Here is a 14,974-nt window from a genome sequence, read left to right as displayed (position 1 = left end):
ATTCAGCTGACAAGTAGGTCACTCACCTTCCTTCTGACTGGTGTTGCCTGCACTTGAGCAGCAAAAGTCGACTGAAGTACAAAAATTAATTTTATAATAATAGGATGAAAATATGGGAAAAAATTTTAAAAATATGGACCTTATTGTGAAACAGAATCTTTAAATTCTCTAAAATATATTTTTATTTTGAAACAACTATAGTTACATTATTTCCCCTTTCTCTTTCCTCCCAAGAGCCCTTTCTAAGTTTACTCCCAATTGTGTTCCCAAATTAAGAGCTTCTCGTTCTTTAACTGTAATCACACACACACACACACATACACACACACACACACTATATATATATATATATATATATATATATATATATATATATAACTTGATTTGTCCATAAAATGTTGCTTGTATGTATTGTTTTTCAAAGGATGGCCAATTGGTAGATTAATCCCTGGAGAAGACAATTTCTTCTGTTCTCAGTATTCTTGGGTTGTGTGTAGCTGTCGGTCTATGGTTGAGGCCTCATGAGATTCCCCCCTCCCAGGTTTGCATGTCTATCAATGTCAGCCTTGTTTAGGTCTTAGTTTGGAAGCCGCATTGATGAGACTTCATGGGTGAAGCTTCTCTGACATTTCTAGGAGATGGGCTAGCACAGAAATCTTCCCGTTCCTCTGGCTCTTATAATCTCCTCAACCTTTCTTGCACTATGATTCTTGAGGCTGAGGTGCAGTTATTATACTGTAGATGTATTAGGTGAGGCCAGGCAACACATGGACTCTTGTTCTCAGCATTTTGGTTTGTTATCGTTCTCTCTAATGGACTCCATCAGTTGTAAAGCACATTTCTTTGATGACATGTGAGGCCTATGCTTATCTGTGGTTATAAGGATATAAATTTGCCATGTGGTTAGGAATCATGCTGGTTTAATAACATGATAGTACCAGATTCTCCTCTAAGACCCATCACCTCACTATGTATGATTAGTTGGCTCCATGTCAAGAACCAGAAGTGAATTTCCTCTACAATACAGTAATGTTTCCAAATTCTTTTATGCAGCCATTATAAACCTGAAAGCAAGGCCAGACAAAATGTATTTTTGCACAGACAAGCTCTCTTAAGAATTCTACAACCAATTAGTACGTTGTAAATGACAAAGCCGTTACTCATATAGGCCAGGATCAAGAGGTTTGGCAAAGCTTCCCTTTGGATTCTGAGAGTTCATGAATAAATGACCTGTGTGTGAGATGACTGACTAGTAGGCTTCATCAGCTCAGATATTAACAGCATGTGACTGCTCACTTACAGACACCTGCTATGGAGAAAAGTCACATTTTGCATGGGTTGTATTTAGTGAATATGATGAAGTTCCAGGTTGCAGTGGTAGCTGTATAAGAGAACACTATCCCATCTAAAATTCACTGTAAGTGTGTCTGTGAGTCTGTCCTTTTTTCATTCCATTACCCACTTAGCCAGGGCTCTAGGACACAAGCTGCATGAGACCTGACAAAGGCCTCAGAGCATAAGCCAGCTCCTCAGCAGGCTTCAAATAAGAGCAAAATTAAATACCCAACATGCTGTTCATTCAGGCATTTTGTCCCCAGCTTTAGAAAACTAACTTGAGCAGACTTAATATACCAACATTACTGTGAAGTATAAAGCAGGAAGTTTTAAATGTGTTAGACATATTTATGAGTGTTTATGAACATAAGATATGTTACATATAACAAAAGCAGTGTTATCCTATATATTAAATATTCATCAATAAACTTCAATTATTGATGAATAGTATAAAAGTAAAGTTTATTTTAAAACTGAGCATAGGAGCATGGGAGAGGGGAGTATGGACTGTACATCTCTTTCAGTGGTTAGCACTTGCAGCCTCTTACTCTCAGCACTCTGAGTGGTTATGCATTTCTCAATTGACTGATGCCCATTTGCAAAAAGAATATCCCTGGATAAAGGTTTAGAGCTGCCCAAGTGTATGGTTATAAACATAATACCAAGAAGACAATTTGACAACATGATAGCAAAACAAAATAACAATAGCAAGTTCTACGTTAAGGGTATGATTTGCCAAGCCATGGTCTTTTATTCAAGATGACAGTGTCAGGCATAGCAGCCGACTTAGAACTGGTGCGGACCAGGGGAATCAGACTGTTTAATTAAAACAAAGCATCGCAAAGGCCCGCGGCAGGTGTTGACGCGATATGATTTCTGCCCAGTGCTCTGAATGTCAAAATGAAGAAATTCAATGAAGCAAGGGTAAGCCGCAGGAGTATCTATGACTCTCTTAAGGTAGACAAGTTTTAATTTTTAATAAGTGAAAAAGTAAACCATAATAACTGTCATTGCTTGTTTTGTCTGAAGCAAGAAAAGCCATGCCTGCTCCTGATCTAGCAGTGATAAACATCACAATCTGTACTTCAAGTGCAGTCTTCACTACATAGCTAATGGAAAATCAGCAAGGGATATATTAGATAACTTCCCAACCCAATCACACACATGCTGTTCGAATTTTAGATGGTCTTTTAATAAAAAAAAAAATAAGTGGATTTTATTAAGTCCATATTATTTATGATGAAAGGCTGTCAGATTTTTGATAAAAGAACTTCTCATGTCAGGGCCGGCAAATAGGCTTTCTCCATCTCCTCCCTGTGTTCAGATTGGAGGGAATCCTGATGAATTAGAGGTGGAAAGTTGACATAGAGCTGGAGAGATTGGATGACACAGGAGAACATGGTCCTCTAAGTCAACTGAGAAAAACTCTTATGAACTAACTGAGACTGAAAGAAAAAGCCTTGGGCATGCCCAGGTCTGCACCAGGTCCTCTGTGTATATATTATATCTTTCAGTTTAGTGTTGTTGTGGGATTACTGATACGTGAATGAGTGGATCTCAGATTCTTGTGCCTTCTCTTTGGCTATTTACTATTGTGTGTTTGCCTTGTCTATCTTCCATGTGATGGTTTTTGTTTTATCTTATTATATTTTATTTTGTTCTGTTTGCATGTTATGTCTTGGAAGCCTTTTATTTCCTAATAATAGAAAGGGAATGGATGTGCATGTGAGGGAAGATGTGGGTAGAATTTCCAGGTGTCAAGGGAGGTGAAAATGCAATCAGGATGTATTGGATGAGATTAGAAGCTATTTTCTATTTTTTTGCAATTAATTTTTTATGAATTCTTTGTGGGTTTCATATCACACATCTTGATTCCACTCATCTCCCCATCCCTTCCTATCCAGCCTCAGTATTTGCAACCTCCCCCAGGATGAAGTAAAACAATATTTAAATAGAAAACAAAAATTTTGTCATGGAAGCTATAGTGTGACTCAGTGAGTCACACAGTATACAATTAGTGCACATATAATTACTTGCAAGTGTTCATTGCAATACATCACTGGTCTGGATTTTGCTACATCATTGGCCTCTGGTTTATCCTACATCATTGGCCTCTGACTTTTCCTACATCACTGGCCTCTGGTGTGTGCAACACCATTGGACTCTGGTTTTGGTTACATCATTAACACTGGGCACTCACTGGGGCTCCTCTTGAATATCCTGCTGTTGTCCTGTATCATGGAATTTTTGCAACTTTGTGTCCTCATGACTGGCCCCTTCACCTGCTCCAGGGGGTCATAGGTGTGGTGTATGATGGGATGGACAGCCCATAGTCCTGGATTGCTGCTGGATTGGCTATCCCACTAGCTCTCCTTCGTCCTCAACTCCAGGATTAGCTCTCCACCACCAACCTGACTTTTTCACCAGTATTGTATGGTCAGTAGGAAGGATCAGGCCCTACTCTAAGGGCCGGCTCACCTACACATACACTACCAGGGCTAGTGTTATAGGTATAGGGTCCACTTTGTCCAGTGCTGCATCAGGTGAGAGGCAGGGCCAGCTCTCTTGTTCTCATAACCTCAGAGATAGCACTCCTACATGCCACAGCCCTAGAAATGTGTGTGTGCAGATTCTGTCCTTTGCCTACAGCACCATATAAGAGATTAGGGGAAGGAAAAGATCTCTCATAATTGCATTCTTGAGGTAGGCTCACCCGCACCACTGCCAGGAGGGTCACCTCTACCATATTGCCCAAACAAGATTCAGTACCCATTCTTTCTAGTGCTACAGCTAGTGGTATACTGGGTCAGCTCATCAGTTCTCATGATCTCAGAGCGTGCTCTCCCATCCACCATAGGTAGTGAGGGATGGGGTGGGAAGATATCACTCCCTCCCTCACACCATTATATGGCAAATGAAGGTTGGGACAAAATATCCCATTCTCACATTCTTGGGGTTGAATCTCCTATGCCCTTGTCAACAGGATCAGCTCTACTCTGCTGCCTTGGAGAGGTACAGGGTCTTCTTTCCATGGTACTTCAGTTTTTGAGGGGCATGGTCACCTCTCCTGCCAGACAAAGGTGAGGGAGAGGGCATCTTTCCCTCGCCCATACCACCATAGAGCAGACAAGGGGGAGAGGACCAGCCCTCCCTCTTCCATGTACTCAGGGCCAGTGTACCCAAGGACCTGTCAACAGGTTCACACAAGTCATTTTGCCTAGTCAAGGCACAAAGCCTGCTTTCCCAAGTGCTTTAGCCTAGGAGGGGTAGGACCAGTTCTTCCTATTGCAGCCAGTGATGTGTGGGTCTCACACTGTGCAGCCCTATTCTTTTGGCCTTCACTAAAACAGGAACCACAGACATCAACACAGTCCATGGCTACTGCAGGGCCATAGGCATAGACATAGGCTTTGGCTGTAACTCAGACTCCAACAGCACTGTGGCCCCAGGTGGCAAACAAGCCACCCACCTCAAGCCACTTCTTACTGCCTTCACCTCATCAAATCTGCCTCTCTCCACAGGACATAAACCTCTCTCTCTCTCTCTCTCTCTCTCTCTCTCTCTCTCTCTCTCTCTCTCTCTCTCTCTCTGTTCCACACCACACCATATAGTACTATATACTTGCTCACCATAAAATGCCTCATCCACTTGGCACATTGTAGTACCCCCAGACCAGAATGTGGATCTTTGTCTCCCACTCAGTCTTATTGGCAATGGACAGGATCTTTTTTTTCTTCTCTGTGCCCGAGGCAGAAAATCCTGAACCAGAATGTGGATCTTCTGTAGACTCTTTATTCAATGAAATGTAAAAAAAAGGAAAAAAAATATATTTTCTGGCTTCTAATATCACAATCATGTGGTTTCTGTCTTTGAGTCCATCTGTGTGATACATTACATTTACTGAGGGCTATATGTGAAAGCATCCCTAAATCTTGGGAAATATTGAGATGCTGTTTCATTTTAAACTAAGATCAGTTTGTTGTAATGAACTCAAAATTAAAAGCATTAAAGAGCTGCAATGAAATCAGAAGAACACAGGCCAAGGAGTCCCAAATTATGTACATTTAACTGAACTAGGGTAGAATTAAGATAGATATGCTGAAGCATGTGATTTCATCATTAACTGTCATCAAATACTAGTCCATTTTACATAGGAACACAAACTTAAGTACCATTTTAACTATTCATGGATATGTAGATCCCTACAAATTTCTTATCTAATAAATAGTAAATATTTTTATTTCTAGTTAATAGAGCAGTAGTGAACATGGATGTGCAAATATCTCAATGGTATGATATGGAGTTCTCTCGGTATATTCCCATAACTGAAATACCAGAGTCAATACTTGTTTGATTTTGATTTTTTAGAAACCACAAAACTGATGTTTATAATGGTTTTATTAATGTCTACCAAAAGTTTTTGATGAAGCCCAAAGCATTACAGTGTTGCCAAATCATATAAAGACAGAATAACAACAAAGAAAATTTGTAGGTCAATATCACCAATGATACAAAAATTCTCAATAAATTACTGGCAAACACAATTCAAGATCATGTCAAAACCATCATTCAGTTTGAATTGATTTCTATATGAGGTGAAAGATAATAATATGATTTTTTTGGAATTGGTGAAATCTAAAGAGTTGTGATGGGACCAGGACCCAATGAAGAAGAAATCCATGGTCAGCTATAGCTTCACTTTTCCTTGCTGTTACAATGTAGTACATAGTGATGTCTGTGAAATCACCAAACAGCCAAGATACCCTGACAGGAAGAAAGCAATAAGAAGAGGAGCTTTACGGACAGGATTGTGTTTTTTTGCTGACTCCTTTAAACATCAATAGGCAATGGGAAGACTCTCCCAGCTGCAAGTTGAAGAGCATAATGGACCTCAGAAACTATGATTATCTCATCCAAATTGCTGATTCAACCAGTTTACAAAATCCCCACTCATTTTAGTTAATCTTAGAAAGATTAGGTGTAACCCACTTAACTGTCCGTATCAAAGTTTTGAGAGTGATGGGCAACTAAACAACCAGTTACAAAGCAAAACATATCATGTACAACAAGATGAAGAGGTCTTATTCCTCATCCATACAAAACTGAATCGGGTCAGAACAGAATAATGACTCATAAGAACAAAGGGTCCAAAAGATGGAAAACACAGAGAAGTGAATCTGTTGATATTTACAAGCCACCAATTTTGATTATGCAGAACAGCAACGCAGCCTCGTAAAACAGAGGAGAGTGTATAAAAAATCAGAAAGGTAGCCAGCAAGGCCAGGATCTTCTGGGTGGCTATGGACTCAGGAGAGGTTCTGCTGGAACCATGAGTGCTGCGGATGTGTTGGACCCTCTGCTTGTGTCTGTACAGAATGACAATCATGGAACCACTGGACCAGGTGATAATCACGGAAAAGAAGATTTCAGGACACACAAGCAATGCTGCATAGAGTGAGCCACTGACTTCATCTCTCCCTACAACTGAACAGTATCCAAAGTCTCGTGTTCCTGTCACATTCTTGTTATTCATTTGGATAAAAGGGTACAAAAAGAAGATGAAATTTATCAACAAGTACAAGACCCAGAGGAGGGCAATGGAGCAGCCAATGTACTTTGCGGCTTTGACTTTATGATCCCTCCAACAGGATTCCCTGGGACTGATGGTCATGGCTTGGAGGACACTCAAGAGACAGGTGGTACCAATTGACACACTCCGTGCAAATGCCTGAATGTATATTAGGAACCTGCATCCAAAATCATTCAAGAACTCCTTCAACCCAAAAGCTCTCATTGTGTGGGGCACTCCTGAAGATAGAATGATCATGGCATTTGCTGCCATTAGGTGCATGAGAATCAAATCTGTGGGCTTTAATGTACATTCTCTATAGTAAAAGACTAGATAGTATAAAATAAGAGAGAAATTTCCCAGAATTCCAGTTGTAGTTTGTGATAAGAAAATGATTCTGATTGCCAGATTCCAGAAGTCCATTTTGTGATTCAGCAAAATTTCTTTTAGAATATGGCCCTGCTAATTCTCAGCATAATTAATGACAAATATTTGTAGCCTGGGATGGAGGAAGTAGTCTCTATTCCATGCACCAACTCAGAGACTGAAGCAAAGGGTCCTTTAATCTCAGGAGATCAAGGCTATCTCTGACCACTTAAAGAGACCTCATCCCAAATTTTTGACAAGAGTAGTTACTTCCCATGTTTGTTACTGTGAGATTGCATAATACTTCACAATGTACAAAATGAGGTAAGGAGATCCATCAAGTTTCAGAGAAAATGGTCATGAAGGACAACATGGTGTTCACCTGTGAGGAACAATAAAATGTAACAGCTCATACAAACAAACATAATGCAAGCCTTCTAGAAGATATTGAGATTTGCTAGTCATGGTATAATAGAAAACAACTTCAATAATGATCACAATCATTAAATATTTCAATTCTTAATGTATATCTCATCTAGAATTGAAAGAAAAGTAATGAGAATTTTGCAATACCACTAGGAATAGAGGTATGGTCTTGTGAGCAGGTAAAGTTTCCTCCATCTTATCATGGGTGGAGCCATCTTTGTGTTAGCCTGAAACTAACACCCCTTTTTCTACCCCCTCCATAAAATATCCATTGTAAAGTACCCAGACCTGTTCTAGAAACTGTGGGGTCAAAATGTGCAAATTACTGCCGTACTTCTAGCTTCTATTAATCTTCTTGCTTGCGTTACTTCCTCTTTCCAACTGTCAAACAAGATATAGATTTCTGGCATTTTTTTCCATAACAGCACCTTGCAAATGCATTTAAGGCTGCTTTGTGAAAAGTACTTCTCTCCATGTAGTCACCAAGCCCACTTAGTACTACTGACTTTCAATTTTGACTGTGGTCATGCTGAGTGGTCTTTAGGTCTTTAGTCTGTATCAGTCATACCTAAAAAAATATTAAAATCACATGATGCATTAGAATGATGGTTCTTGAGACAACTTACATCATATTAAGTTAAGAAATAGCTTTATGAAAACCATACCACATAAATACACACACACACACACACACACACACACACACACACACACACACACACAAATATGTACTCATGACAGCTGTAACAGATAAGGGAATATCTGGTATGATGAAATCTTACAGAATACACAAAAGAATGAAAATAGGCACAATATGCCAGCAAAAATTGCAAGGAGAAGGACAAGATCTGATGAATGCTACCTAGGAAAAATCTTTAATGTCTATTGAAAATGTGTCTGACATAATCATGTACAACTCATTAGTCTAGTGTTGAAATGGTAGGAAAGAATACAGTGTATTAGAATGTCCATCAGTGCAGTTCAGAGGCAGGAAACTATATTTTATTCCTGCAGGAGTATACATGTAAAATCATTTTAAGTGGGGTGGGGTCCCCTTGAAGAAGTAGGCAGAAGCAGCTTTGAATCAGTACCAAGCTGAACCAAGCAACCCTAGGAAGGACACAGTTACTCCACATACTCATCAGTTGTGTGAGATGGTCAGCTGAACAATCAAGAACATGTAGAATTGTCAATGAATATTGGAAAGTGAAGAAGTTAAAACAAAGTGAGTAGATCAGCTGAGACCATTGGAACTACCAGATTCTAGAAGTTTCCCCTTCTCCATGCACTGGCACTGTAGAACATGCTAGGAAATGGCTACAGCAAAATAATGGAAGTATTCTATTAAGTGAGTTAATACAGGACCAGGAATCACTAGCATATGCTCTGTCTCAGCATGGTTTCATTCTTGTAGTTGTTTAGAAACACGTGTTTATGTGGGATGAATGTGTTGAGCCCAGAAAACTAGAGAAGATTCCACAATATGGTTAAAAGGAGCCTCTATAAGAGGCTGGTAAAGGTAAGAAAACATATATGATATGAGTAAAGATGGAAAAATAATGATTGTAAAACAGCTATGCTGGAATAAGAGCAGGAGATGGGGAGAAGAAGGGTTGGGTCAAACAAAACAGTAAATATTAAAAAGTCATAAATAAATCAGCAACTTTTAAGATAATTAAATACAAAACAAAAAATAAAAATTAACAAAAAGTGAAAGAAAAAGGATTCATAAAACAGACTTGGACATGATTATACATAAACCAAGAAATCCATGCCTAGCTTTATCTGTAAATGTCACTATAACATTGTGGAAAACTAGTTAGGTCTGCTTAGTTCAAGCAAATAAAAAGCTGCATGACAATAACCCTGTCCTAATTATAACAAGTCTTAGTTAATATTTCTATTGCTATAAATAGACATAATGATCAAGGCAACTCTTATAAAAGAAAATTAGTTGTAGCTGGCTTACAGTTTCAGAAATTTAGTTTATTTTCTTCATTGTGAGAAACATGGCAGCATGTAGGGAGATATGGTGTTGGAGAGGTAACTCAGAGTTCTACACCTTGAATCCCAGGCAACAGAAAGTGAACTTAGCCGGTATAGCTGGAGCACATGAGACCTCAAAGCCAACCCCAACAGTGACACACTTCCTCCAACCAGGCCAACCCCACTCCAAGAAGGCCACACTTACTAGTAATGCCACTTACTATAAGCCAAGCATTTAAACACATAAGTCCTTAGCACCATACTTATTCGGATAATCACATTCCATTCCCTGGTCCCCAAAGCCTTGTTGCCAAGACAATTCAAAATGCATTCTGTCTGACTTCATATTCTATCACAATCTCAACAATGTTTAAAAGTCCAGTTTTCAAAATCTCTTCTGAGATTCATGGAATCAATTAACTGTAACTTAGTTTATAATAAAATCAAGATTTCAAAAAAAGAAAGACCACATACTTCCAACACACAATGGCACAGGATATAGTTACTCTTCAAAAGTGGAGGAAAGGTAGGATAGTGAGGAAATAAAAAATCAGCTGTTCAAAGTCCAAACTCTTCATCTTCATGTCTGATGTTAAAGTGTTCTTCAGATCTCCAAGTCTTTTCAACTTTATTGATTGTAAAACAGCTCTCTCTCTCTTGGGCTGGTTCTACTCTCTGTTAGCTCTGTTAGTAGCTCTCCTCTGTGGGTATCTCATGATTCTGGCATCTCCAACATCTTGGCATCTCCAAGACAAAGTAGGCTTCAACTTCACAGTTTCACACAGTGGCCTAACTAGGTCTCAATGCGGAAGACTCCCTGAAATTTTCCTGCCCTCAGTGGCTTCCCTTGATCTTAGTGGGAGACTACATTATCTATTTGTTTAATCATTGACCTTAATACCAGTACTACATGGACAAAGCTGACAAGTTCTACTGTTTTCTGGGCTGAAACATACCCCCCTTTCAACTACATCTTCACCAGACTCCCATAGTTTCCTTCTCTGTAGAAGCTTGACTGCCCTGGAACTTTCTTTGTTGATCATGCTGTCATTGAACTCAAAGATCTTTAGATTACATCTTCATCAGATCTGTTGTTCATGGTTTCCTTAACTGCATAAGGCAAGTTTTTTCTGGAATTTAGTCTTAGACCAGTCTGGCCTCAGACTCAGAGATCCACATGCCTCTTCCTCCACTTCTGCAGTGTTGGGATTAAAGGCATGCAACACCATGCATATCTCTAAGCTTTCTTTTAAATTCTTTTCACAAGTTAGAAATTTAATATGGTGGTATCTTGCCTTAGGTTCACCACTCTCTTTATTCCATTCCTTAATACTTTTATCTCCTTGAACACAAGACTGAGCTCCATTCCACTTTCTGCTGCTCCCTTTATCCTCAAATTATATATATATATATATATATATATATATATATATATATATAATTTTTCCTTGCTCAACTTGCTCCTCTTCATTATAAATCTGAATAAGAGCAAACACTAATAACTACATATTAGAGTCAATAATAGGCAACAGGTAATTAAGCCAAAACTTATCACAATTCAAATCACCCTCTTCCATGTTCTTATAAAGGATGGCCAATTAAACACACAACTGCCTTTCTAATTCATAGTCATAAAGTCCAATTTCCTCCAAATGAAAACATGATCCAGCCTAACAGAACAATTCTCCAGTCCCTGGTACCAATTTTGGTCTTTGTGGGATTCTATTGCTATAAGATACAATGACCGTGATGACCCTAATAAAGAAAAAACATTTAATTGGGAATGGCTTAAAGTTTCAGAGGTTTAGTCCATTATCTTCTTTGTGGGAATCATGGTAGAGTGCAGGCAGACATGGGGCTGGAGAGGTAGTTGAGAGTTCTACTTCTTGATCCACAGGCTACATGAAGTGAAATGATTCCCACCCACCTGGGGTGAGGTATTGCAGCCTGTGAGACCAGTTCCCAGGGATGCTAGAGGGTGATAAAAAGAATGCTTTCAGAGTAGCAGATCTTAGGAATAATTCTGATTCATCTGGGGAAATAATACTCACACATGTAGTAATGATCATTCTGTTTATTTCTCTCAAGCTTCTCCTCCCTTCCTTGTTCTACATAACCATATATACATCTAATGGATGACAATATAAAAAGTTACATTTGAAGAGTGAGAAACCATTGAGTAAAGCTGCTGAGGAATTTGTGCAGGGACTTGAGTCTTTATTAGTCAGACTTTAGCAAATGAGGAACTGATATCAAATTTGCTTTGTGCCTGAACTTGGTTCTACATTTAGGTGCATGAGAATTTGTCCTTGTGAAGGTTTATCTTACAAATTCATTTGCAGGGGCATCTTAGTCTACTTTGATTTTGCTCTGAGGTTTTAAATCAGCTAATTGTATGTACCTGTCTAGAGACATTGGTTTTTCTCCAATGTTAGCCTGAGACAATGATAAAAAACAGGGCCTAAGTATCTTACTATCCTCATGGTACAAGATATCTAGTTATGAAGCATAATCTAATATATTTTCTATTAATCAAAATTATGCAGTTTAATGATAAGTCATCTTTAGACCGTCCACAGAATAAATGCTCACACGATTGAGATATAATCATGAGATTACAAGTACACATTACATAAAAATGCACAGTAATGGGGAGACTCAATGGCTGTTTTGGAATATGTGAAATTACAGGAAGAAGTAATCAGTTTTCAGAGTGTCTGGTTCCATAAGCCTTGCTTAAAATGGAGTCCCTCCATCAGAGAATCGTTCATCTGGTGGGTTAACATCTGAACTTTAATCGCCATCTACTGCACCTCTGATAAATCCATTGCTACCCGCAGCTATCAGCAGTGTAGCTTGGGCAAATGATATCTCAAAGCCCAGCCCCACAGTGACCCACTTCAAAAAATGCTGCACATCCTAGTAGTGCCACTTCCTATAGTCCAAGCACTCAAACACTTGAGTTGAAGAGGGCCATACATATTCCAGTCATAACAACATAAATAAATTTCTTTTTGTCACTGAAGAAATTTGAAATATATAATCCAGTAGCAGTCTTGGAAGCATCAAGCTACAGATGACCCACCAGTACTCAGTTAGTGCCCTTGATCAATTAATCAATATACACATGATAGAATTCTACAGACATGTAGAGTCTTGGAAATCTTACACCATTGGTTTTAGCTATATCTATGGGGTTCCAGGTGATGTTTCACTTGTGAAAATCAAGATTTAGAAAGGCAAGACTATAGAGATTGTAATGAAATGCAAAGTTCTTTGTTTGTTTGACATGATAGAAAAATATTCTGTCTCCCAATTTTTTTCAAAAGTATGAGATAGACTTGGTAATCATGCTGACACCAGAAATATGCATGGTTACTATTTTAGAGAGAAAATGTTAATTACAGAAGAATTACTAATATTTACTCTGTGCAATATGCAATAAGAAATACTAACATATAATTAGCAAATAATAGCATGAGAATAAAATTAAGTTACTAAAACAATACACTTAAAATTCAGTGTACATTTGCAGATTTTTTTTATTGTTGTTTTTTCAAGTCAATGTAAATTATGTAGCAATGGCTGTCCTGAAACTCACTCTATAGACCATGTTGGCCTAAAACTCAGAGATGTGCCTACTGCTGCTTCTCAAGTTCTAAGATTAAAGGTATGCAGCACCACAATTGGCTTATTTGAAAATTCTTGCATTGATGTACCTCTTATAATTTGTAATTCAGTCAAATAGAGGTGATGCATGATAAATAATAAAGAATAATTATAATAATGTGAAACCTTAAATATTGCCCAATGAAATATAGCACTAGAGTGGATATAAATGCAAGTGAGTGGTTGAGCCCTGGCCTGCAAGTACAGGCTCTGTGTTACATTAACAAGAACAATAAACACTGAGGGAAGAATAGTATCATGTTTTGAGTAAGAGTAGAATAAGACTAATTCAGGTGAGAAAACTCAGAATACATATGGTCCTTTTCACTGCCCAATATTTATTCTGTATCTTCCATCCTGTGTTATCTTTCTGAGAGACAGAGAGTAGGAGAGAGAGACATTAACAGAGAGAGAGAAACAGAGAGACAGAGAGAGATTTCAAACAAGTCATCTAGCCATAAGCCATTAAATAGAGCCTCATTTACTGCCTCTGTAACCAGGTGATAAATGTAGTGTCACATAAGAATAATTTTGTACTACATAAACACTTTTATATCCTGAATTTTCTCAGGGATGTATGCCTCTTATATTTCCATTTTAATGTCTACTCTGTGCCTTAAACCATGATAAGTTCACCTATAATAATACTCAAATATAGTCAACACATCATGAGGATAAGATCAATTATCACATTGACTGATTACAATAGTCCTTAAACACATTCACACATCCCCTGAATTATCCTGGTTGCCTTAGTCACCCTCATTGAGGCATTTATATTAAGAACTAATAGGGACTGACACAAGGTTAAGAACAGTTCTACCTTTCTCAATCACTTCTAAGTTATGGAATTACTTTTGTGCCTTCTCTTTGTTCCATGAATCACTTTCTACCTCAAATTCTCATTACCAGACAAGAGCACATACCCAGATATCTCTCCCTTGTTGCCTCTCTGATCCAACTGAAATACAAAGAACTCACCTCACTTCACACATCTACAGGATGATGGGTTCACTGGGCAGATCCTTGCTCTTAAATAGTAATGCTGTAAGAGAGTAATCTCAAGCCTGAGGTAGAAGTCTATGACCTCATCTCCCATAAGAACGGTAATTTTCATTTCACCTGGAGTAGCATTGACAGTGCTTGCTTTGGGAGACAAAATCATTTATAAATTTTTTTTAGATGCCAATTAACAAAGAGTCTTAAGACTTTCCTGTGACTATCTCCACAGTGACAATTTTTGGAGGCATTGTGTTTTTATGATCCCTAAAGCCTGACCTGGCATCCTGTGGAAGATGATGGAAAATTTCAGGTCATTTTGATAAGGAAGTTAGAGAAGTTTCTATATCCCATTGAATTTCAAGTTTCACTGACATCTTCAACACAAATCAGCTTAGTTCTTTTTAAACATATTTATAACATTTATTACTTAAAATTATCATTGAGAGTTATAGATGCATATGAGTTATAGTCAAGAGCACTCACATTATCTCCTTTCCAATTTCTCTTTTACATCCTCCCACCACTAGTCTCTCTAAATTTTGTATGTCCCCCAAAAAACAAACAAACAAAAGCACTTAATCTGCTTAGCAATGCTAGTATGTGCCGAATTCAGGGACACTT

The 14,974-nt window shown here is 38.3% G+C and overlaps 1 protein-coding gene across 1 annotated transcript; it reads right to left on the bottom strand.

The window, feature by feature from the left end:
* Nucleotides 1-6,391: 6,391 nt before the first annotated feature.
* On the bottom strand, nt 6,392-7,336 carry LOC114710876 (vomeronasal type-1 receptor 4-like). The gene has a single exon (XM_028895171.1). It carries the CDS (start codon nt 7,325-7,327, stop codon nt 6,392-6,394), a length of 936 nt encoding a protein of 311 aa, XP_028751004.1. The 5' UTR covers nt 7,328-7,336.
* Nucleotides 7,337-14,974: the final 7,638 nt, after the last annotated feature.

This window comes from Peromyscus leucopus, chromosome 1 (assembly GCF_004664715.2).
Source record: "Peromyscus leucopus breed LL Stock chromosome 1, UCI_PerLeu_2.1, whole genome shotgun sequence".
Taxonomy (NCBI): domain Eukaryota; kingdom Metazoa; phylum Chordata; class Mammalia; order Rodentia; family Cricetidae; genus Peromyscus; species Peromyscus leucopus.
This window is presented reverse-complemented; position numbering and strand designations above follow the sequence as displayed.